General features: G+C 43.0%; 1 protein-coding gene across 4 annotated transcripts in view; it reads right to left on the bottom strand.

The window, feature by feature from the left end:
• The window catches only part of ERBIN (erbb2 interacting protein), a 335,765-nt gene that overhangs the window by 84,678 nt on the left and 225,665 nt on the right, over positions 1-25,422 (bottom strand). For all 4 annotated transcript variants that reach the window (XM_068249944.1, XM_068249941.1, XM_068249959.1 and 1 more), the window contains one exon: positions 2,132-2,249. In XM_068249944.1, the coding sequence (XP_068106045.1) occupies positions 2,132-2,249 (118 nt within the window). The remainder of the gene's footprint in view (positions 1-2,131; positions 2,250-25,422) is intronic.

Genomic DNA, 25,422 nt, shown 5'->3' with positions numbered 1-25,422 from the left:
CGACCTTGGATTGCCTCTTGAACCGATTTTGCTTTGCCCTTGTGTACAGCATATCTCTGATTATCCTGTGTATGACCCTGGACTGTTACTGGACTTGCTACTTCTGTACTGTTGTGTGGCTTGGAAGTTTATTTGCTCACCCTGCATTCAGCTCCAATACCTTGCACATCAAAGTCCTGGGTGTAACCGAAGTCAGGCGAGTGTTGTCACCTCACCTCCTGTTCAAGCAGGGACGTGCCACATAAGGTGAAGACTGTGGGGATAGATTGGGGCATTGGAGCGGATTCATGAGTGGATATTCTGACAGGCCTTACAACCCCTCTGCAGGAGCTGCTGAAATCCGATATATGCTGTGCTCACATATGTTTACTAAGCAAGCTAGATATGACAGGAGAAAAAAGGAGTAATGGAGGAAATGACATCAGGATTGGCTTCAGTCAGAGGCACTAAAGATGGAAAATGCCTGCAACAGTTTTCTCTTTATTTACTATATAAAATTAATTGAAAGTATGGCTGTCCTTGCTGCTTCAGAATCAGAATTTTTATTTCGCCAAGCACGACTGGGTCGTGCCCGGAATTGGGCTTGGCACGTACAGGGTACTGATACACAATATAGTTACAGATACAGGACAGGACATGCAGTAGGAACAGAACTAACAGAATACAGAACATTATATAACCTTTATGCAGAGGGAGACAATGTGGCATAAGTTACTTGCTTAGTTGCTTTAATCCATCTCTGGCTATACCCTGTGTAACCGCCACTGGAAGACAGCAGGCTGTCAGCTGTGTGCGTTCTCTTCCATTTTGAAGGGAAGGTCAATATTTGTTTTACTCTTCCCATTACAGGCCCAATAAAGACTAATGTCATCTTCTGCCTTTCACAGAGGCCCCATTCACATGCACATGAGCTGTGTTTATGGGAAGAGCACCAGATGACTGACAGGGACCTCTGTTATGAACACAACCAGTAAAGTCGCCACACAGCCGCTGGATTACATCATAATTAAAGGAGAAAAGCCGTAACTCTTATCTGCTTCATAGAAACAGTATAACCAGTCATGTTATCTTGCTGCACAGAAAAGGAAATATTAGAGTATCACAAAATACATTTATAAAATAAATATTATGCAAATTGAAAATGGACCAATCAAATTCTGTCTTGCCAGGCTTCAATTAGAAGAGTTTTTTTTAAGCTGCTTAAAGGGAATCTCAAGCGATATGTGACATGAGGAGATAGACATGTGTATGTACAGTGCCTAGCACACAAATAAATGTGTTATGTTCTTCTTTCTCTATCTGAAAGAGTTAATATTCAGCTATGCAACTGACAGTTTTTCTCCAGTCAGAACTCAGTTGGACTATAAATAATTCAAGAATTGTATGGTGTGTGGCCACATACACACACTTACTAGGGGGGGGGGGGATTGGGGCGGGTGTGACGTAATGTGGGAGCCATGTGAGTGGGGGGGGGGGGGGGGAGAACAATACTCAGCTGCTCAGCCAATTCAATTGGTGGTGCCAAAGTGACGAGGGGCTGCTGTACGTATGCTGGATTCTCGTATCTAGTGTGTACTGGGCTTTATGGTGTATACACACATCCGATTTTGATTGGTCAATGGTTGGCCAATTTTACAACTTCCATGTAGTATGAGAGCTTATCTACACACTCTGTTCATAGTACTGTATTTACAATCTGTTGGCCCTCATACCACAGTGGTGGTAAAATTGGCCAATCAAAATGGGATGTGTGTATGCACCCAAACTAGTTTAGTGCGGTCGGATGTCTATTCTAGTAGTTCTAACCTTAAATTAATACTAAAAATTGGCGTTACTGTAAAAGGAAGCACCATTACAAAGTAAGAAGAATGTCAGCAAGCTTGTCTTTCCTACACATGTAGACTTCAAAAGCCTCAGTCTCAGTAAACCGCATTATACACAATGCTTTTTCTTTTTTTTTGTTAAGTAATCTGTAAATACAATCAACAAAAAGAAAATATATCACTGAATTCAGGAGGACACTAAAAATCAGAACGAGACAAAAGAAAACAAAAACGTGCACTTATCGTGCCAACCACAATAGTTAAGAGCTTATTGACGGACAATTCAATTAACTTGTGAAAGAACTTACCATTCTTGCTGACATCTAGTTCCCTGAGATTAATGAGATTTGCTATAGATGCTGGCAATATTGTTAGGTCATTGTCTGGCAAACTCAACTTGTGCAGAGACTGGCAGTTGAATAGTTGCTATTGAGAAAAAATAAAAACAGGAGAAAAAAAATGTCAGCTTCTATTTTCTACTTCACAGCTGATGGTGGGAAAACGCAGCACAATACAATACACAGTGAAACAATGAGGCATGGCAGGGGTATTGCAGCTCTTGGAAGAGAATTCATAGTAACAGGGGTGACTGGTCTCATCACAGCTTCTCAAGTTTTTCCTTCACATTAAACACTCAGAAATACACCCACAATTAGTACCACAGCCCCAAGTCTCACTCCTTCATTTCTGATAATTGTCCTGTCAACCTAAAGGGGAACTTCAGCCTAAACAAACATACCGTCATTAAATTACATTAGTTATGTTAATTAAAATAGACAAGTAATAGAATTTGTTACCAACCCTATTTTAAAAGAGCAGGCAAATGTTTGATTTCATGAGGGCAGCCATCTTTTTGGTTGAAAGGAGGTGACAAGGAGCATGAGACACAGTTCCAACTGTCCTGTGTGCTGATCACCCCTCCTAGTTGCTAGGCAATGTGAATAACAACATAGGAAATCCCATCATGCTTTGCACAGCATCAGGGGAAAAATGCCCGGGAACTTTTCTTTGATGAGGCGGAGCTAAAATAAGGCTTATGTAAGAAAAACAAAGTTCTGCTGCTGTGAAACTGTTAAAGAAACACTAAGCCTTTTCAGTGCTACTGAGTAGATTTTTAGTCTGGAGGTTCACTTTAACTTTAGTATACTTGTAGGTAAAGCAAGTGAAGTATAATCCAGTGTTACTTTGTAGTTAGAAACAGCTGTTATTTCCCACCATGCAACAATGTTCACAGACCGGAAATTGTTAGGACCTAGGTCCTGACATCACACTGTGGGAGGGGTTTTACTACAGTATCAGCCATACAGACCTTCATGCTGATGTATTCGAAAAAAAAGGTAAAGATTTCTCATGGGAATGGGGGTATCAGCTACTGATGAAGTTCAATCCTTGGTTACAGTTCCTCTTTAATTGTCTAGTTCTATGCAATATTTTCATAAGCGGTTCTCTGCAACTGTCAACTTGGTGTTCTGGAGGGAAATCCCTCAGCTTCTGGTCACATGATATACTGTTATACAACTTCCCTGTATGTGTGAGAGACAGCAAGGAGCCTATGCTGGGTGGGACCGGAAATACCAGACATATATTTTCACACTGCTCAGCAATGACTGTTCCTGTGACACCAGACTACCAATGAGACAGTGGAGAGCAATGTGGTGGTCTGGTGTCCTGCAGCATTGTTAGGATAGAAGAGACCCAGGTAGATAGTTGTGGGTTCCCAGGTGTATTATATTGATCCAAAGATTCAGTTACCACTCAAAAGAAACAATAGTTAAATAAAGTACGGTATACTAATATGGGGGGAATTAGTGTGTTAGTCTACTCATGTTTAAGTGCACTAAAAATAAAACAAAGCCCTTATTAATAATGCAATGTACCTACATTATTTATTTTACACCGTTTTTAAGATATTGGCATGTCAACTGCAGTATATACAGTATAAGTATTTCCAGTAGTGTGTTTAAACAGTGCTTACAAGGATTGTAAAATGCTGCTCTGCTGATCCAGGCATTAATAATAAGTATTTCCAGTAGTGTGTTTGAACTGTGCTTACACTGATCGTAAAAAGCTGCTCTGCTGATCCATAATGTGCTTTGCAGCTACCTCCTCAGCACCTCCAAGGTATATTGACCATCCTAATGCATTAGCATCTCTCTGTTAACATGCTGATAACATCTGAAAACAGTAGGCTAGGTTCACACTTGAGTAAAAAAAATAAAAAACTGTTCAGCAGGGTGCAAGTAGATGTGTAAATGGATCCATTCAGAGCTTTAAAGAGACTCCGTAACAAAAATTGCATCCTGTTTTTTATCATCCTACAAGTTCCAAAAGCTATTCTAATGTGTTCTGGCTTACTGCAGCACTTTGTACTATCACAGTCTCTGTAATAAATCAATGTATCTTTCCCTTGTCAGACTTGTCAGCCTGTGTCTGGAAGGCTGCCAAGTTCTTCAGTGTTGTGGTTCTGCTATGCACTCCCCCCTCAGGGGGGAAAGAAACACACAAATGATCTCTTGAGATTCAAAAGGAAGGCTGTATACAGCCTGCTTATGTATGGATGTATTTTCTATGTGTGGACATACTGTACATCAACCTACTTCCTGTTTTGGTGGCCATTTTGTTTGTTTATAAACAAACTTTTTAAAGCTGTTTTTAACCACTTTTAATGCGGCGGGGAGCGGCGAAATTGTGACAGAGGGGAATAGGAGATGTCCCCTAACGCACTGGTATGTTTACTTTAGTGCGATTTTAACAATACAGATTCTCTTTAAGGGCTCGTTTCCACTGTAGCGGTGCGGAATCGCCTGGATTCCACCGCTGAAGAAATCGCATGCGGCTGCGTTTCCGCATGCAGATTTACCCGCGATTTCGCATGCGATTTCGCATGGCAAGGAGCCATGCGAATTTAACCATGTCACTGCCTGTGTTAAGTTCCATTGGCTTTCATGCGAAATCACATGCGAAATGCGGGGAAATCCACATGACAAAGCCGCATGCGATTTCCCTATTGAATACATTAGCGGCGATTCGCCCGCATTCCTGCCGCACACGAATCTGCACGACCCTGTCGTGCAGATTTTCCCCGCACCGAAAACCGCCGCCACCGCCGCACACGTGGAAACAGCCCCATCCACTAACATTAAGTATGCGAATCCGCATGCAGTGCCCGCATGCGGATTCGCTATAGTGGAAACGAGCCCCAACTTAAAACTGAGTGGAACGGGAGGAGAAGCACAACGTACATTCTCGACCAGCAAAATTCCAGAATCTGCATACGCTGTGGATACTCACAGAATCCATGCAAGCCTATGAGAACAGACAGCGTCCATTCCTTCTAAGCTGTTTTGCTTTTCCGCTCCAGATTTGCTCACCTTTCTACTAACATCATTTGGTTCCTCCACCACTGCTGGCACTGCTGCTGGGCTCGGGGACAAGTGCGTTATATATTTTTTAGTATTTATATGGCGCCAACATCTTCTGCAGCGCTGTACAGAGTTTATATTGTCTTGTCCCTCAGAGGGGCTCACAATCTACTCCCTACCACAGTCATTTTGTCTATGTCTATGCATCATGTAGTGTATGTATCATAGTCTAGGGCCAATTTAGGGGGGGAAGTGTATGTTTTTGGAGTGTGGGAGGAAACCAGACTGCCTGGAGGAAACCCAGATAGAAACAGGGAGAATATAAAAACTCTGTGGATATAGTGCCCTGGCTGGGATTCGAACCGGGGACCCAGTGCTGCAAGGCGAGAGTTAACCACAGTGCCACCATGCTGCCCATGGTATATAGCTCAAAGCCCTAGCAGAAGCAATGGGTTCCCATTGCATTGCAAAAGACCAATGAAAATCCTCCCTAGCACCAGGAAGGGTTCTCATTGGTTCAAAGTTGAGTCAACAACATATTTATGGTTTGGTTGGTACAAAAACAATACAAATTTAACTCCTATTAACTAAGTATAGCCCTAAAGGACAGAGCTAAAACAAGATCCTCCAGTGCTCAGGCAGAGATGCTAAAGCCCACCTTCTTTTCCACTCATCAGTCAATGAGAGCTTGCTCAGGTCTCAGATGCCTCCTTAACCTTTTGCGGACCGCTGATAATAAATCCTACGTCACACTTGTGGCTGTCTAAGCCTGATGCGGTGTAGGATCTACGCCACCTGCCATTTTTGCACCCAACGCGATCGTGCGCACCCCAGAGGGGAGATTAAGCTGTCATATGACAGATGACATCTACCCTCAGTGATCAGGAGCCATCGCGATTGGCTCCTGATCACTACGATCGCCGGCGGATCGTAGTGATCACGATTAGAGCAGCGGCGGTAGGAGGGGAAAAAGAGGATCCATTCACCTTCCTGACGTTCGCCCGGTGATCGTCGCTCCCCTCTGCTCTGGCTGTCATCTCTGCTCGCTCTGACGTGTTGGGTCCCGGCTTGACGAAAAGCCATCAAGCCACAAACCGGAACTTAACGGCAGTGCGAGTGAAGATTCCGGCCAGAGCGGAGGGGGCTAGAGCTGCTCATCGCTGGAGCCTGGGAGGGGAGTGAAAGCTGCTGACAATTCAGGGGGGACACTGGGGACACCATGCTCAGCTAACAATACTGGGGATCCGGTTGCCTGACCCTCCAAATTTCCACCTTTAAAGCTATTGGCCATTGCTCTTGGCTGAATTATTATGTCAAGCCGAAGGATAGCTGGGCAGCGGTTGGAGGCTGCTGTACACGGTTATCGGCAGAGGTGATTGCTATCGCCCGCCGATAACCGTGTACGGGTCTTAGTACACTATAAGAATGCAGAACCTGTTTGGCGCTCAGCATATGTATTTCAAGACTTCATTCTCAGCTCCCACCGGAGTATACAAAGTAAAATGCATGTCAAAGCAAAATTATATCAACACACAACTGATGATTTCTGGATTATTTATTCATGTAACAAGACAGGAATGCGAAGATGCTGTCCACTGAAAGCGCAGCTAAAGTGCTGATGCTCACACTCCTTCATGCATTCTAAATTCAATGTTTACATGAAAATACCAAATGAGAATGAACAGAATTGCATAAAATTCATTCTGTATCCAAATAAAACAATCAAGGGCTTTTTAGCTTTTTTCCCCAATATTTTATGCATCATAGATAGACTGCTGGCCTCACTGAACAACGGGCAATAATTTACATAATAATTTGTACACCGTTCACACAAATTATTGCAACAAGGATAGGCTGATTAGGGTGATTTTATGATACATGGCTGCTATATAGCAGCAGCTTAAAGGGTACCTGAGGTGACGTGACATGATGAGATAGGCATGTGTATGGACAGTGCCAAGCATACAAATAGCTAGCTTGTGTTCCTTTTCTTCTTTTTTCTGCCTGAAAGAGTTAAACCTTCAGGTATGCAAATTACAGCTTCTCTCTAGTCAGGAACTAGTTAGACTATAAAAACTATATAAAGATTGTGCCTAGAAGAGAACTGCTTCTAAATGCAAGGGATATTTTAAGGGATAAATGCAAGGGGTCAGTAGTTCACTGATCTCTGCAAGAAGGGCCTGGCGAATTATAGTTACGCTGTTGTAGAAATTTTGTTAAAAAGTACCGTAGATATCAGGAGTAGGAGGATAGATACAGATGTTTATCTCAACAGTTTATTTAGGTACATCAAGTGAAACATAACAGTAAAAAAAATTGCATAGCAATCGCTACACTAAAACATTTTCCTGCGATTCTTAATATTTCCCCGGCTTTTAGTTTTCTCTTGTCGGAAATCGCAAATGCATTGCAATCGTGCTGTACACCCAACGGATCACAGCCAAATCGCTGCAGGTGAAAATGAGAGACAGGCAATCGATTTTCAGCCCAATCGTGATTGCGTTTCTCAATGAAAAACAGCCCTGAGAGACAGTGGCTTAGCTGAGGTGCTTGTGGCCCCAGTGTGAGTTTTACCCAAAGCACTCTATTTATTGAGGCCTGGAACCCACTACAAAACGATATCGCTAATCGCAATCACTAGCGTTTTGTATGAGCAGTTTGTAAGCGATTCCATGAGAGTTTTAGGGAGCGATTTTAGAAAAAGTAATCAATTTGCCAGCGGTTGTATAGCGATTAGCGATTTAAAGTCTGATTGGTCCTTTCAATTATTTTTAATTTTGTTACAGTGTACATTAACTTTAAAACGCTAGCAAAATCGCTCCGTGCAAGTTTTGATGAGCGATTACGCCAGTGATTAAATACTTTACATTAAAGCGCAAACGCTTACAAAATGCTGCATGTCCTGCGTTTGCGATTTTGCTAATCGCAATCGCTTCTGTGGAATTTGCACCATCCATTTACATTGGCAGAGCGTTTAGGGAAATCGCTACCGATTTCTCACGCTCCCTAAACGCTCAAAAAAATCGCTCTAGTGGGTTCCAGTCCTGAGGCCTCCAAATGACAGTTTCAGTGTCCCACAGGTGTAATCAGAGGAAGCAAGTAAGAATTCCCTACAATGCAATGCACATATAGATGTGTTCATTACCAGCATAGCATTGATGAAAAGCTAATGAACTGGATTAAGAAGGACCTCTAGTGGGCCCTTCTGGTCCAGGGCAGGTTGCAACCTCTGCATCCCCTATTGCTACGCCGCTGCTGAGAGAAATAGTGATCAGTTTGCAAGACCACGTGAATGGAGCCTAGAATATGGTAACCTATAGTCATGTGATCAGCTGTAATGTGAAAAAAAGATTTGGTGCTACCCAGGTTTAGCAGCATCAAGCAGAATACACAGCATTGTGTCTGTACTGATGTGCTGTCACACAGCAAGGCTGACTTATCAGCACAGCAGCAAAGGTAAAGGCAAATGCCCAACCAATCAGATCACAGCTCTTTTGTGAATGAAGGTTTCTGATTGGTTTCTCGGGGCAATTGGTCCACTTTTGCTCTACTGTCTTTACACTGGTGTTGATAAATGAACCCTTGTAGGTTTACATGAAGCACAACCTGCTCCCCAATGAAAACACCTTTGCCCCCTTGTCCACAGCAATCCAGAAATAGCCTTCACACACATGAAATCACCATCGACACACACAGAGATAAATGAACGCGCCGCCCCGTACTCTGTGTCCATAGCAGTCCTATAAATCACATTATGTTCCATGTCACAGCTTTCATCAATAAATGCTCAGAGTGTTCTGAGAGTATTTTATCGTTATTGCTGCAGCCAACACAGCCAAGAAAGAACACTTTGTGCAGAGAGGGTGTATTGTAGATTGGAGCGGAGAAGTGGAATGGCAGGAAACGCGCCCTCCCACATGCACATTAATGTTTCTTGTGTAAATATTATACAGGTTCGAGTTTTTATTATGTGAGCTATAAAAAAATAACAGTGAGGGCTAAAAATGAACCTTCAGTGAGAGGACTATGGAGGCTGCCATCCTTATCCTCTGCTCAGATCTTACTCTATGGGGAGGGCTTCTGTTTACACCGGTACCAATCGCTAACAAGCGCCCGGCTAATGCAGGAGAACAGCTGACAGGCGGTGAATTAGCTCTGGCTGGGCCACTCAAGGACATTCACAGAGTTGTCCTGAAGCCACTCCTTTGAGATGTTGGCTGTGTGCTTGAGGTCGTTGCCCCGCTGAAAAATGAAACGTCACCCCAGTCTGAGTTCAAGAGCGCTCTGGATCAGGTTTGTAGCCAAGGTGTCTCTGTACATTGCTGCAGTCACCTTTCCCATTATCCTGACTAGTTTCTCAGTTCCTGCCGCTAAAAAAAAACTTTCCCACAGCCTGATGCTACCACCACCATCACCACCTGGTGATGAGCAGTGCATGGTTTCCTCCAAACGTGATGCCTGCCATTCACACCTAAGAGTTCAATCCTTGTCTCATCAGACCAGAGAATTTTGTATCACATGGTCTGAGAGTCCTTCAGGTGTGTTGCTGCAGAGATAGTTGTCCTTCTGGAAGGTTCTCCTCTATCCACAGAGGACCTCTGGAGCTCTGACAGAGTGACCATCGAGTTCTTGATCACATCCCTGACTAAGGCCCTTATTCCCCGATCACTCAGTTTAGATGGCTGGCCAGCTCTTGGATGAGTCCTGGTGGTTTTGAACTTCTTCCACCAGATGATGGAGGCCACTGTACTATTGCGACCATCAAAGCAGCACATTTGCTTTAACCTTCCCCAAATTTGTGCCTCAAGACAATCCTGTCTTGGAGGTCTAGACAGTTCCTTTGACTTCATTCTTCATGTTTTTGCTCTGACATGAACCGTAAACTGTGGGACCTTATATAGGAAGCTGTGTGCCTTTCAAAATCATGTCCAATCAACAGAACTTACCTCAGGTGGTGGACTCCAATTAAGCTGGGGAAATCGGATGCACATGAGCTCAATTTTGAGCTTCATGGCAACGGCTGTGAATACTTATGTATGTGTTTATATTTTTTTTAATTATTATTATTAATAAATTTGCAAAAATCTCAAGAAAAAGTTTTTTGTATTTATGGGCTGTTGTGTGTAGAATTCTGAGTAAAAAAAAATGAATTTAATCCATTTTGGAATAGGGCTATAACAAAATGTGGAAAAACTGATGCGCTGTGAATACCTTCCGCATGCACTGCGGTATAGGTATATATAGGCAGGGTGCAGTGGTTACTGCACAGTTCTCCCCTCCATTCACATTGTGTGTGAGTGACAGGGAGGCAGCGGTAGCCATACAAATAACACACAGGGAAGCCCTGGCAGCATGGGAGGCCAACTGCTTGGGTCACCTGGGCCAAGCAGCATACCTGCTCATGCAGACCAGTTGTAGGCGAAAGAAGAATCACAGCTGGCTGCAGAGACCTACACCAACTATTACGGCATTTTTGGAAAGCTTAGTGAATTCGAAAACAAAGTGCAAAATAGAGAATGCGTTACAGCTCTTTTTAGTAAAATGAAGCCAATATCCTGGACCAAAATGATGCAGCACGGAAGAGCTACGTATTATAAGCCTAACAACAAAAAATTCAACCAGCTGATTAATTTGGAGACTATTGAGGGAATTTCCTCCAAATCATGCCTGCAATACTGGAAAATGTCATGACTGTTAATGCCAAGAAATTAGATATTTCCTTTTTATAGTAGCAAAATGAAAAGTCTATACAAATAATTACAGAGCAAGGGAAAAGATCGATGAGGATGCACAACAGCGGCATATGCCAGGCAGATCTTAGACCTCAGTTTGCATTCTGATCATTAAAGGATTAATTGGATATTTTGCTCTCCTCCTCAGGTCAAGAGCACTACTGGCAGTAGCAGGTGTGACATATAAAGTGTGTGTAAGGGTTATTTCCTAAGCAGGACAAGACAATAAAACACAGGGTGACTTTGTTTTCCATATCCTCCATGACATTTATAAGGCTTGTCTCCCTGCGGATCACCTTGAGTCCACCATAAAAATGCACGTCATGGTTTAATATTGGACAGTTATGAGACTGTGTAGGACGCTCCCCAAAGGAGATTATGGGGTCAAAGGGTACATAGGGTACTATAAATTACACATGGCCTTACTGAAAGGCCTAGTGTGGCCTATTATTTAATACATACGATAGTTTATTTGTATATTGTGTTTATGTGTGTTGTGTTTTGTGTTTATTTTGGAATAAATAAATAGAATGTAACTGGCTGGCTGAATAGTGTTGTTTTTCTCAGATAAAAGTGCAATCTTACTGAAGCTGTTCAAACTCCTCGCCCTCTGCCAAAATAGTTCCTGAATAAAGGGAATCTCTCCCAAGCACTGATCACCTGACCACACCCACCTCGCAGCAGCAATCAGATGCCACCAACAGAAACCTCTGTTGGTAGCAATAAAAGGGGGCAACATTCATTTGTGTGCTAAGTTGTATGGCCGTGCAGTGAGCTGTTAAAGCTGCAGTGTGCTGAATTGTAAAAAATGGCCTGGTCACTAGGAGGGTGTTAGCCTGTGGTCCTCAAGCGGTAAAAGTGGACCTGAACTCATGCATGGAACACAATGAAAACACAGATTAATCCACACGGTTTGTGTTTAGAGAGAAGTGCCTGTCTAATTCCCCCTAATAGCAACTGACAGTCTGTAGTACTTAACTAAGAAGCCAAGTACACACTGTCCTGTAGCGTTATAATAATTTGTGAAGTTCAGCACCGAAAGAGCGTACACACCTAACAACTGATGTCGCCTATCGGGGATTGTGATCTGATCCCCTTGGGCGTCATCGCTGGGCTTGCCTGTACAGATGAGTGTCAAAAGGGACTGGTCCATCGTCCCGGAGAGACACGCGGCAGGTGGAGGAGCGGCAACTTCAAAGAAATTGGCTGCGTTGATCCACCAGGAGATTCGCTTGCCGAGCGGCTGTCGCTGGTTGGGGGCCTCTGTACACATGCCTATTCGGCTGAGGTGGTCATTATCAGTCGCCTCAGCAGACTTTAGTGAGGCGGGTGTACAACGCTTAAAGGAAACCCAAGCGCTCAGGCAGCAAAATTACAGTACCTGTCTCAAAACTTAATTAAATGTCAAGATATCTGTTGCATTTCTGGAGATAATCATTTATAAAACAACATTCAAATCCTTGCATAAGCTTAACAAAAACTAAATGCGGCAATAAAATGCAGCAACAGATGAGGTGAAATAACCCCATTCCAAGGTGCAGAAAAGGTTAAATAACACACAGTGTAAAAATCAGTAAGTTCCCCACAACTGACTACCACATGACTACTTAATTCTGGGTACATAAGCAAAGGAAGTCCCCTTTCCAAATTCTGGCTTATGCAGCAAGTGAAATTTGAGTCCTCAACATGAAAAGCACCTAAACTGAGAAGGATTTAGATTTTTCCTTTTTTTTTTTTTTTTTTTTAATAATCTTTTATTTCAAAAGAAAAATATAATAAACATTGTACAATATATTGGCATATATGATTTGTGATTCCATAATGAACACTATTTTCGGCAACATCCTATACAGTTGTGACTGCGATTTGTCAGAGTACTAAGAGTCCCATTTTAGTGTATCTATATTTCCCAAACGGCAATATGTCAAACAGTGTCCATAGATGGTAAAATCTTCCACCTTAGCTGAGTGATATAGTATCAAGACATGTGGCAATACTGTACACCAAGGTATAATCAAAACATATTTTAAGAAAAAATTTGTATTTTGTCTTAACTTTCCCTTCCCTCCCTCCCCCACCTCCCAACCTCCCCCCTTTTTTCCCTCTCGTGTACTCATGTACTCACAGCGACCTTTTATTCAAAGAAATTGATTAATCACAGGGGTCTAATGATATTTGTGTAATTTGACCATCAATTGCCAGTGGAAGGTAACGAGTGGGAATGAGACGGTATCCCTATTCGCCCTTGAGTGCTATTTCAAATTCCTCTGAGTGCCTAAAAAAGTTCCAATATGACCAGACCCTTTTATATATATCAGTTTTGTTTAGGGCCGCAAACGATAAATCTTCCATTAATTCAATGGTATCTAGCTCTTTAACCAGCTCCTCATTCCCAGGTATAGTTGCTCCACCCCAATGCCTAAGTAGTAGACATTTGGCTCCATTGAGGATATGTTTTACAATAGAATTTTTATATCCCCTCATAGACCATTTATTGCAGTGTAGGACATAAAAATCCGGATCAAAGGGAACCTCTCTATTAGTGACAGCTTTAAGAAGTCTCTCGATTTTTTTCCAGTAATCTGTTAGTAAAGGACAGGCCCATATAATGTGTAGTAGAGTCCCTTTATGTGTTTTGCATCTCCAGCACATGTCGTCTCTATCTGGAAATAAAGTTTTCAGTCTGACTGGAGTAAAGTACCAGCGAGTGAGTATTTTATAGTTGGCCTCTTGTATTCTGACTGCTCTTGAAGATTTGTGGGCATAAATGCACATTTTTGACTTTTGTGTCTGCGTGAAGGACCTGCCCAGATCTCTCTCCCAGGCCACAAAGAAAGGCATTTGGGGTACAGCAGATATCGACAAAATCGAGTAAATTTTTGAAAGCGTTTTCTCGCTCAAGCCTTCCCCCAGGCATATAGATTCAAATTCAGATGGCTGTCTCAGCAGGGTAGGGTGTAGCTCTAACGAAGTCATGAGATATCTGTATTGAAAGTACTCCCACCATTGTAAATTTGCGCAGTTTTGCCCTTCCCTAAGGGCCGAGAGAGAGATCCAGCCGCCCCGCTGACACATATCTTTAAAGCGTATGTTTCTTTGCTCCTGTGTTTTAAGACATGGGAGCCCTTCCCCTATCACTCCACATTTTGGGTTAGCAGACACTGGCAATAAAGGGGAGGGGAAGGGTGCTATTCGTAAGTGTCTATTCACTCTATGGTATACAGCGATTGTATTATGAACCAGAGCTGGGAGGTTCCAGGAGAGTTTAGGCATTAGGTTGGTCCATATTAGATTCTCAATCGGGTAATTCGAGAGTGTTCTTTCCATCCCCACCCATTGTTTACAGTCCTTGTGTCTCTGCCAGTCAATTGCGCGGGTCAAAACAGCCGCTTCATAGTATCGTCGTACGCATGGCATTGCCAGTCCCCCTAGCTGTTTGGGGCAGTATAAGATGTCTTTTTTCAGACGGGGAGGCTTATGTCTCCATATGTACCTGTTAAATGTAGATTGCATCTGTTGGAAGAACGAGAGTGGCATTTCGATTGGCAGAGTCTGGAATAGATACAGTATCCTAGGCATTACGTTCATTTTAATCACTGATATTCTCCCCAGCCAAGAAAGGTGTGGGAAGTCCCATTTTTTTAAATCGGTCGCTATTTTATGCAGCATTGGTGGAAAATTTGGGGAGTAGAGGTTTGTAGGGGAATCTGTAATATTAGTTCCTAAATATCTAATAGCTTGGCTGTTCCATTTAAACGGGAAGTTACCTCTGAGAGAATTTTCCAGCTCCGGTGGTATTCCCACTCCAAAGGCCTCACATTTGTCTGGGTTTATTTTGAAAAAGGATAATTTCCCAAATCTTGTAAACTCCTCAAGAAGAATGGGCAAGGATAGCAATGGTTGGGTTAGAAAAAATAAAAGATCATCAGCATAAGCTGCAATTTTATGGTTTGTCTCCCCTACACTGAGTCCCGTGATGTCCGTGTTGTTTCTAATCTGACAGAGGAATGGCTCTAATGCCAATGCGAAGATCAGAGGGGAAAGCGGACATCCCTGCCGAGTACCATTAGTAATATCGAGGGAATCTGAAAAAATGCCATTTACCTTTACTTTAGCGTTTGGAGTCGTATAGAGGGCTCCCACACATGACAACATCCGCTCCCCTAAATTTATATGTCCCAAAACCCCCCTCATCCATCTCCAGCTCACCCGGTCAAAAGCTTTCTCTGCGTCTGTAGAAAGTAGCATACAAGGTATTTTCTTTGACCGGGCAAGCTGGATCAGATCTATTGTCCTAATGGTGTTGTCTCTGGCTTCTCTCTGCGGTATGAAACCAACCTGTTCCCAGTGTATCAAAAAGGGCATATGTTCTGCTATTCTATTGGCCAGGAGTTTAGCAAAGATTTTTAGGTCAGTGTTTAGTAGGGAGATGGGGCAATAGCTCCCACAGGCGGAGGGATCTTTCTGGGGTTTAATAATGACCGCAATGTGAGATTCTAGTGTCTGTTTTGGGAGAGGAGGGTCTTCCCCACCCTCAGCTATAGCATTAAATAATTTGCAAAGGTATGGTATTAGGTGGCCTTTATACTTTTTATAGTACTCGGCAGGGAAGCCATCCGGTCCCGGGGCCTTCCCAGGCTTCAGACCCATGATTACTTTTTGTATTTCAGTTTCAGTAAAGGGCTCTTCTAATGAGTTCTTCATTTCCTCTGTCAGCTTCGGCATTTTAGTCTGCGTCAGGTATTCCTGTATTACCGTCTGTCGGGGCTCCCTAATTGAGTCTGTGGTATTCTGCGTTAGGTTGTATAGTCTGTGATAGAAGTTTTTAAATGCGTTAGCAATGGATTTATTTCTGATATGCTTTACCCCCATGGGATCCACTACCTGGGACACATAGGTTTTTTGCTGTTGCTGCCTCAGGGCTCTTGCCAGCAGCTTGCCAGATTTGTTTCCATGGAGGTAAAACATATGGTTGCATCTACGCGCTGCTTGTTTAGCAGAGTCCTGAAGGATTTTATTCAGTCTATGTCTGACGTCTATCAGAAGTAGGAGGTCAGCTTCGTTAGGGTGGGATTTGTGTTTATGTTCCAGTGTGCGAATTTCTCCCAACAATTGTTCAATCATGGCTCCCCTTTCTCTCTTAAGCTTAGTGCCTAATTTAATCAGGTATCCCCTTAGGACGCATTTATGGGTCTCCCACAAAGTAGGCAACGAAACATCATTCTTATCGTTAAATTCAAAGTAATCCTCTATTTGTTTGGCTATCTTGGCGTTATTAGAGTCATCATGAATCATGGATATATTTAGCCTCCACGTAAATGGTGTGTCTTTTTTAGATTTACAGTTAAGGGTAGTATTGACTGGGGCGTGATCTGAGTATGTGATCACTCCGATTTCAGAGGATATATGTTCAGTCAATAGATTGTGGGAGACCCAAATGTAGTCCAACCTAGTGTACACCTTGTGTACTGACGAATAAAAGGTGTAATCCTTGACTTGAGGGTGCGTTACTCTCCAGGTGTCTATGAGTTGTCTTTCATGAAGGGCTTTCTTTATTCTATTTAATTTGGCATAAGGTATATTCGATTTCCCATGTGAGGTATCTATGGAGGGGTTGAGAGCTACATTAAGGTCGCCCCCTATAATAATGCTACCCTCTGCAAAGGAGTCCAACACTGTGAGGAATCTCGTGAGAAACCTGTCCTGCTCACTGTTTGGTGCATAGATAGAGCACAAGGTGTATTTTTGGTCTAAAATAGAACATTTTAAGAGGATAAAGCGTCCCTCTGGGTCAGTCTTAAGATCTATTTCTACTAACGGGATTGTGTTGCTTATGAGTATAGCAGTCCCTTTTGTTTTCCCATTCTGTGAGTTACTGTAGTAGGCCCTGGGGAATCGTCGGTCACAGAGTTTGGGGTGGTTGGGCCCCTTAAAATGCGTCTCTTGTATAAATACAACTTGTGCCCTCTGCCTCCACATGTCTCTAAGCAGGGTGCGTCTCTTCTCAGGGATGTTAAGACCTTTGGCATTGATGGTCACGATTTTCATATGTGCCATAATGACTTCCTGTTATTGGGTGGTCGCCGTGAGTACAACATTGAGAAGAAATAACAAATAACAAACCCCTTGAGTATTTTCATTACAAAATGCGTATAACATTGATTTCGTACCCAGTATTGTGGTACTGTAGACACCTCTAGGTTGTAGGTTGATAACCAGAGTATCACCTGCAGTTGCAGGAATATCCTATTGGGGAGAGAGAGTACCATGTCCTGCAACAAGGAGTGGCATTCCCACCTCCCTCTACCCTTAATAGTAGCTTGTGTAAATCAGTTAGGGCTGACAGAAAACTGACAGGGCAAATACGATGAACTTTAACCTGAATTAAAAAAAACCAGCATCATCTTAACATAAACTAAATGATAGCAGAAAAAACAAATTAACGACCATGGACCTGTCTGGGAAGCTTAGTGATCGTGATAATGATAACCGCGTGTACAGTATGTTTTTATAATAATATACATAGCCCATTCTTTCACCTTTAGCATACTGTGTTCTATGTACTTGCCTCTGGGTCACCTAGGATCATCTCCCAAATGGGGAGGGGGGGGAGAGGGGAGGGGGGGGTCGGTAGAATGAGTGTACAGTGAATGCTATCTTCTATCAATCTTTAAGGACGGAGCTATGGCGTTCAGCCACCCCAGAGGTTGTCACTTTACCTAATGAGTTACGTGAGCGTTTTTACTTTTGTTGAGGTGTCCGTGAGAGTTATTAGGCTAATGAGGACTGTATGGGCTTCACCCACCACCTGCAGCGGGGAAAAAAGCATAAGGGCCTGTCTCATGTATGTAAATGTGCACATTTCTTGACTCCAGTGTTTTCAAGCAGACCAGGCCCAGGTGGAGCCTCCCATACCATCGTGTAGTTTTTTAAGGAAGGTATACTGAGATTAAACCCACCGGCCCGAATCCACCAGCCAGAATCTCCACATAGTGGACGCAGCTGTAGCCCGGCGCGGCGCCATGTCCGCCACACCGCCCGCTTAGCGCGAGCGTGAGGCAACCGCCCCTGAGTGTATAGCAGGCATGTCACCGCGCCAGACCAGCAAAGCACCCATTTCAACCCGAAACAACCATAACCGTCAATATATCTAGAGGATAAATAACAATAAGCTATTAACTCCCAGTTTCATGTCCCAGCAGGGTGCTGCGGGGAGCAAAAAAATGCAGGCTCGCAGGCTAGGCACAAACACACAGCCCCATCAGCGATAAGACTCCTCTAACACATCACTCCGTGGTCTATAGTAACATTGTTCAGAATTACCCTCCAGTAAGTGCAAACAGCAAAATAGCACTTGTAGGCATCAGTGATGGATTCTCTCCCATGCGTATGTAAGTTCTGAAGGGAAGAGAAAAAGCGGGAGGAGAGAGTTCTTGCCCATGTATATAAACAGATTTCCCCAGGTATACAGCATCTTTTCCCCACATAGTCCCCCCGTGATGTGCCCAGGAGCAAAAGTCAGAGCTGAGTGAATATTAAAATTGAGCTTAATGTTAGAAAGAATAAGTTCTCTCCACGCGGGTTACTTAGCTGTATGTTGGTCTAACAGACTCTTCCTCCTTCAGACAGGTATCCATGTATAAACTAGATCAGCGACCCATTATTCCATCTGCTGCTGTCGTCTTCCCTGATATGACCTCCGTTGGCGTTGCGGGGGACCGATGCCAAATTTGGCCGGCTGCCATTCCGGAAGATCTACTTTCGGCAGGTCCAGAGCAGTAAAAAGATCCGGCAGCTCCGAGGGTTGTTTAAGTGTGAAGCTCTTGTCTTCCTTCAAGATATGGAGTTGGAAGGGGAATCCCCACTTATAGGAGGCACCCTCTTCCTGTAGAACTTTCAGCAAAGGTTGAAGGGCTCTTCTTTGTAATAAAGTGCTTGGAGCCAAGTCCTGGAACAGAATCAGTTTGTGGCCCTCATGCTCAATCGTCATGGCGTTTCTGGCGGCTTTCATTATCGCCTCTTTTTCATTAAAATAATGTATACGGCAGATGACGTCTCTCGGTGGGTTCCCGTTCAAAGGCTGTGACCTCAGGGCCCTATGTATGCGATCCATTTTCAGTTCGGCGCCCTCAGGTTGCTTAAGAAGTTGGTTAAAAATGGCGGTCATGGTGGGGCCCAGTTGTGACGCAGCAACAGTTTCGGGTAGGCCGCGTATTCTTATGTTGCATCTCCTGCTTCTATTTTGCAGGTCTTCCGTGTTCACTCTAAGGACAGTATTAATGGCTTTTTGCTGTTCATTTTGCTCCGTTAGTGTTCGGATCTCAGCCTTCATTGCTGTCACATCAGCTTCCAAGGCCGCGAGCCGGCCGCCATGATCCCTCACCTCCTCCTGCACCTCCTGGATCTCTGCGTGGGTAGCTGTAGTAATGCGGACAGCTAAGTCGTCCAGGTCAGCTTTGGTCGGTAAGCTGTGGAGGAAGTCTCTGATCTCACTTAGTGACTTAGCTGTGGAAGACTCTTCAGCTGAGGTTGTCGTCGGCTTTCCGCTAGGAGAGGGCGTCTCAGCAGCCATTTTAGCAGGGGTCTGTGTGGCCTCGTTCTTTTGAAGGTAACGGGTCACCTTAGACTGCACGGGAGTAGATTTCTGCTGCTTTGGATCTATGCTGGAGGTTCTTTTAGATCTTCCTGACATATTCAGGTTAGAATTTGGTGGAAAATGTCAGCTTTTATCTTCTGTAAGGGTAGAAGGAAGCGGGAGCTCTTAGACCAAACGTCCTCGCGCGGCCATCGCTAGCTCCGCCCCCCTAGATTTTTCCTTTTAACATAACTCTCCTCCTGATTCTGTGTCTCTAATACTTTTAGCCACAGCCCCTCAACAAGCATGCAGATCAGATGCTCTGACTGAAGGCATACTAGATTAGCGGCATGCTAGTTTCAGTTGTGGGATTCAGCTACTACTGCAGCCAAAGAGATCAGCAGGACTGACAAGCAACTGGTATTGTTTAAAAGGAAACATCCATATCCCTCTCAGTTAAGGTTCCCTTTAAGGGCTAGTTCACACTGCAGCCCCTTTATGCGATCACCGGTGGTCAGCAAGGCTCTATGACAATGCAATGCAATAACGGTGTTCTCATTACAGCAATTTGATTTTGCCCAAAGCGCAAACATGGTGCATGCAGAATTTTATTTGGGGGACTGTGATTGTGTCAAAAGCATAGGAGCACAAAATCGCTGTAATGTCGGTTTGTGAAAATGTGATAAAGGGCAATTTGTTAATGTGAACTAGTGCTAAAACTGTCTGGGTAATAGAAACACAGCAGAAAGTGTTGGAGCTTTATAAAAAAATACATTGCAGTCAAAGTTAAGTTCATTTATTAACACTAGAGAGAAGCAATGCATTCCATAAATTCCTTCCAGAGTTGAAGGGTCAGATTTATGTAACTCATCAGATAATAAGCATGTTTGTATGATGACAGAAACACTTACTAATGTGACAGTCACAAGACATAATAAGTCACTGTGGGGCTGGTGCAGGAAGCAGCAGTAATATTGCTGTGCGCAGACCGTGCATGGCAATATTACTTTTACTACTGCCGGTAGTGAACCCTGAGCAGCGTTCTCCCCAGAATTTTGTTCCAGATGGGTGGCATGAAATAGTAGCCGGGTGGGGCGATATGAGAGAGTGCAGGGTCGGTACTTCTGTGAGCAACCCTGCTTACAGCATAGGAGGAGGTGAACAGATGACAGCCGGGTCACCAAAACTAGCCGGGTGGAGCACCCAGCTAAAAGAGCCTGGGGAGAATACTGCTGAGCTATGCTATTAGCAAGACTCGCTGTACTTGAGTGCTGCGATCATTGCTATGGTAACTGAGATCGGGCATGGCAATATTACCATTACTACCACCAGCAGTGTAACATGAGCTATGCCATTAGCATGACTCGCTGTACTTGAGTAGCGCGATTGTTGCTATGGTAACAGAGACTGCGCACAGCAACATTACCTTTACTACCGCCGGCAGTGTACCGCAAGCTACGACATAAGCGAGCCTCATTGTAATCATGTGTCGCAATTGTTGCTATGGTAACGACAGCGCACGCCAATATCATCGTTGCTACCGCCAGCAGTGATCCGTGAGTTGCGCTATTAACATGACCAGCTATTAGCGAGTACCACAAGCGTTTTTACAGTAACGCTCGTTACCGCAGCAATACTCACATAGGTACATAGTTATTTGGGTTGAAAAAAGACATACGCCCATCGAGTTCAACCAGAAAATAAAGTACAACACCAGCCTGCTCCCTCACATATCCCTGTTGATCCAGAGGAAGGCAAAAAACCCTTAAAAGGAGTCATCAGGGGGATATGAGGAAAATAAGTCCTACTTACCCGGGGCTTCGTCCAGCTGCTGGGGAGCTTGTGGCTGGACGAAGCCCCGGGTAAGTAGTCTCAACTACACGGTACAATTTTCCGTCAGATCGGATCTATTAGATGGATCTATTAGCTAATTTCCAGGCAGTCCAATCAGATTGCGTTACATTTTGCAATAGATTTTGGATACTTATCAAAGCAAAATCTAATGCTTGGGATGGTACGTTTCTGTACCGTGCATCGACCAGCTGATCCGGCCAGCTGATAATATTCAGCTGGCCCGATCAAGCCGCTCGACCCCCGCCCGCTCAATTCCCGCCTGCGGACAATGGCAGGGAATCGAGCGCTGATAAGGAAGCGCCGGCGGGGGCGAGTGGTAATCAATCCGTGCAGACCAGCGGGGACGCGGCTGGGGTCGATCCGGCAGCTAATCGAGCCGCTGGTCGACCCATGTATCCCCAGCATAATGCAAAATTGATCTAAAACAGTTTGGATGTCTACACACAATGCAATTTCTTATTAGATCTATCTAATAGATCCATCTATCTGATTGAAAATTATACCGTGTAGATGAGGCTTTACAAGGCATGGTCCAATTAGCCCCAAAAAAGGAAAAAAAAAATCCTTACCGACTCCAGATGGCAGTCAGATCAAATCCCTGGATCAACACCACTGGGCATTACATAGTAATTATAGCCATAGATATGTTTCAGGGCAAGGAAAGCATCTAAGCCTCCCGTAACTGCAGATAGAATTTGCCATAACTACTTCCTGTGGCAATACATTCCACATTTCACGTTACTCAAGTACAGTGGGTCATGCTAATAGCACAACTCGTGGTACACTGCTGGTGGCAGTAACGGTAATATTGGTGTGCACTGTCGGGGCACAGCAATGTTAATGCTGCTTGGTGCATCAAACTCTGTGACTTGTACTGCGAGGCCAGAGGTAAATGTGCTGAGATAGGCTGAGGACACGAAGCCACAGATACAGGCAAATAGTGAAGCAATGACCTGATGACTTGTTTCACAGCCTTACTCATCTACATGCTGCAAACAAGAGAAAGAAAGCAGAAGACAGGAAGGGAGGAACATCAATGTGTCAAGTCTCATTGATTTCTTACATTTCATCTCAGTTGGCTGCCATGATGTAAGCTCACAACTAAAGGGTTTTATACATAAGAAGAGAGCACACACACACACACTAGCAATCAGATTACATCATGTACATTTTGCATGCAATTTCTACACAGACATGTACTGTAGGTGGCCTCACACTATTTGATCAGCTAAAAAATATTTGAAGCATTTTGATCATTTGCCTAGATACCAACTCGCACTATCATTAGATAAGATTCCAACAGACATGTGATCCAAGGTGCATTGGGTCCCCACTAGTTCTGTAAAACTTGGTGGAGTACAAAGTCTAATCTATTAGAAGTATGGAATAGCTTATGGGAACCCATGTCCAAATCATGTGATGTAAATCTTTGAAAACACTACACAGGCGGCTGTCTGTTGATTGTTGAACACCTACCGTCAACATTATTTTTGTATGTTTGTTTGAGAAGCCCCCACCCACACACACTTTTTGTAATGTGTGAGCCAGCAGCATGAGTCATAAATTGTGCCCGCCTCTTCCTTCTTCACCATCTCTAGTCACGTCACATGACATGATGGAGAGGTTTTCAGTGGGTGGGATAAGGAGGTGAACAATGAGCTTGTTCAACGAACACCATTATTTAAAGGATACCACAACTGAAATGTGACATAATGAGATAGACATGTGTATGTACAGTGCCTAGCACACAGATAACTATGCTGTGTTCCTTTTTTTCTTTCTCTGCCTGAAAGAGTTAAATATCAGGTATGTAAGTGGCTGACTCAGTCCTGACTCGGAATTTCTTATCAGTGAGGGTCACACTGTAGTCACTTCCTGTCTGAGTCAGGACTGAGTCAGCCACTTACATACCTGATATTTAACTCTTTCAGGCAGAGAAAGAAAAAAAGGAACACAGCATAGTTATCTGTGTGCTAGGCACTGTACATACACATGTCTATCTCATTATGTCACATTTCAGTTGGGGTATCCAAGACACAAGCAAAGGAAACTATACTCATACTATTGGGGGCCCAGGATTTAAAGAGACACTGAAGCGAAAAAAAAATATGATATAATGAATTGGTTGTGTAGTACGGATAATTACTAGAAGATTAGTAGCAAAGAAAATATTCTCATATTTATATTTTCATTTAGTGTTTTTCATAACATTGCATCATTGTCTAATATGTGCAGTTTACACAACATTCTAAATTATTTTACAGAGCAGGCTGTGAACTATTGACCTGTCCTCTGGCAGAGAAAAAGAAAATCCTTGACTGACAGCTCAGATAACAACCTTCTGAACTCAGAGCTCTCTGCGACTTTGAAAGTCGTGGAGCCCAATGGCTTTTTTGCATAGATAACAACTGGAGTCTCTTAACTCTTCCTGTACTGGAAACAACATTAGACTTGCGTCTTTGCTCCTAATGTTTTATTTCTGAGCTGTACCACACATACAAATCATTATATCATCATTTTTTTTCCTCTTCAGTGTCTCTTTAAAGATCACTTCTCTCGTCTATACACAAATATTCATTTAGAAAGACTCATGATGGGAATTAAACAATTAGGCCATTCAATTACCAGCATATTTAAAAACGTGGTGGTCATTGATGTGTTCATTTGAAATCCTTTTTCCCAATTTTCGTACTAATGTTTAAAAATATACAGTAAATGTAAATGAACATTGCATATTCTTTATCAAAATGTCTGATGTCATACGACCACTGCTAGGCTATATATTTGAGATTTTCTACTTGTCAAGACGTTTGAAATAAAACATTTGAGACTAAATATTCTCTCTCTCCTTTTGTGCCTTTTAATTTGTTGTACAGTTAATTAATTCCATGTAGTAGTCACTGAGACATTTATGTTGTCTACCAACTTTGTATTATGTACCAATGTACATACCTCTGTACAGCATCTTTTTGCTATATAAATCAATAATAATTTGATTTCAAGTATTTTAAAATAAACAACTGAATCAAAAAATAAAATTGATAATTCTTATTAAAAACGTTTAGCCACCGTAAGACTTTAAAGATAAAAGCTATAGACCAGGGGGGAGAGGAAAGAGAAAGCAGGTAACTGCACATTTTTTTATCTGATGATACTTAAACTTGGAGAGTAAAGGACTTTTTAACTCGGGCTTTAAAGCAATTCCAGGAACCGGAATTGATTAGTTCACTGTCACAGCGTTCAGGAAACCTCGCAGCTACTCTAAAACCAGGGTGTCTGCTCAGTTTACTGTGGTGCTTAAAGGAGCCTATTTAATTTTTAATATTTCTGCATAACTATGACCTGAAATGTGATCGGCTAGTCACAAAAGGAGATAATGAGAACCCAATTAAAGAAATAGGTGCAAAACACAATCCTCATCTTAAATTATTTATAATGGAAACGTTTTTCCAAAGTTACAGGTTTGTTTGGCTAAAGAGTGTCCACCTCAATCATTATCAGTTCATTTCATGAGGAGTTCCAACCAATGGGATGAATCAGATGAAGTTGTGTGGTAGACCATGCATGCCTTATTTAACCCTTTTGTAATTACACAGAGCAGCGTGGTACTGTAGGGGATCATAGAAGTGGACTTTGTCCACATAAGAGGACATTGCTAGACTAGATCTGGCAGTAAAGCCCTACTAATCAGCCCAAATGCACCCATGTAATATTTATATTAAGTGGCGCAGTGGTGGGGGGATGGAGCCGTTGGTGATCAAAGTTTTGGAACTCATTTATTTTCATGCACTGCCTGTCTTCAGATATGTGTACCAATTTTAGTGATATCTCAAAACACATTAACTATGTATGTATTTGTCTTTGTATTGCTGGATTGTCAGGATCGTACAGTGTCTTGAACTTCTCATGAATAGATGTTCCCCAATATTTGTTTTGCACTATGTACAGCGCTACGGAAGACGTTTGGCACTATATACACTCACCTAAAGCATTATTAGGAACACCATACTAATACGGTGTGTGACCCCCTTTCGCCTTCAGAACTGCCTTAATTCTATGTGGCATTGATTCAACAA

This window comes from Hyperolius riggenbachi, chromosome 1 (assembly GCF_040937935.1).
Source record: "Hyperolius riggenbachi isolate aHypRig1 chromosome 1, aHypRig1.pri, whole genome shotgun sequence".
Classification (NCBI taxonomy): domain Eukaryota; kingdom Metazoa; phylum Chordata; class Amphibia; order Anura; family Hyperoliidae; genus Hyperolius; species Hyperolius riggenbachi.
The sequence above is the reverse complement of the archived record's forward strand: the minus strand, read 5'-3'. Positions and strand labels throughout refer to the sequence as shown.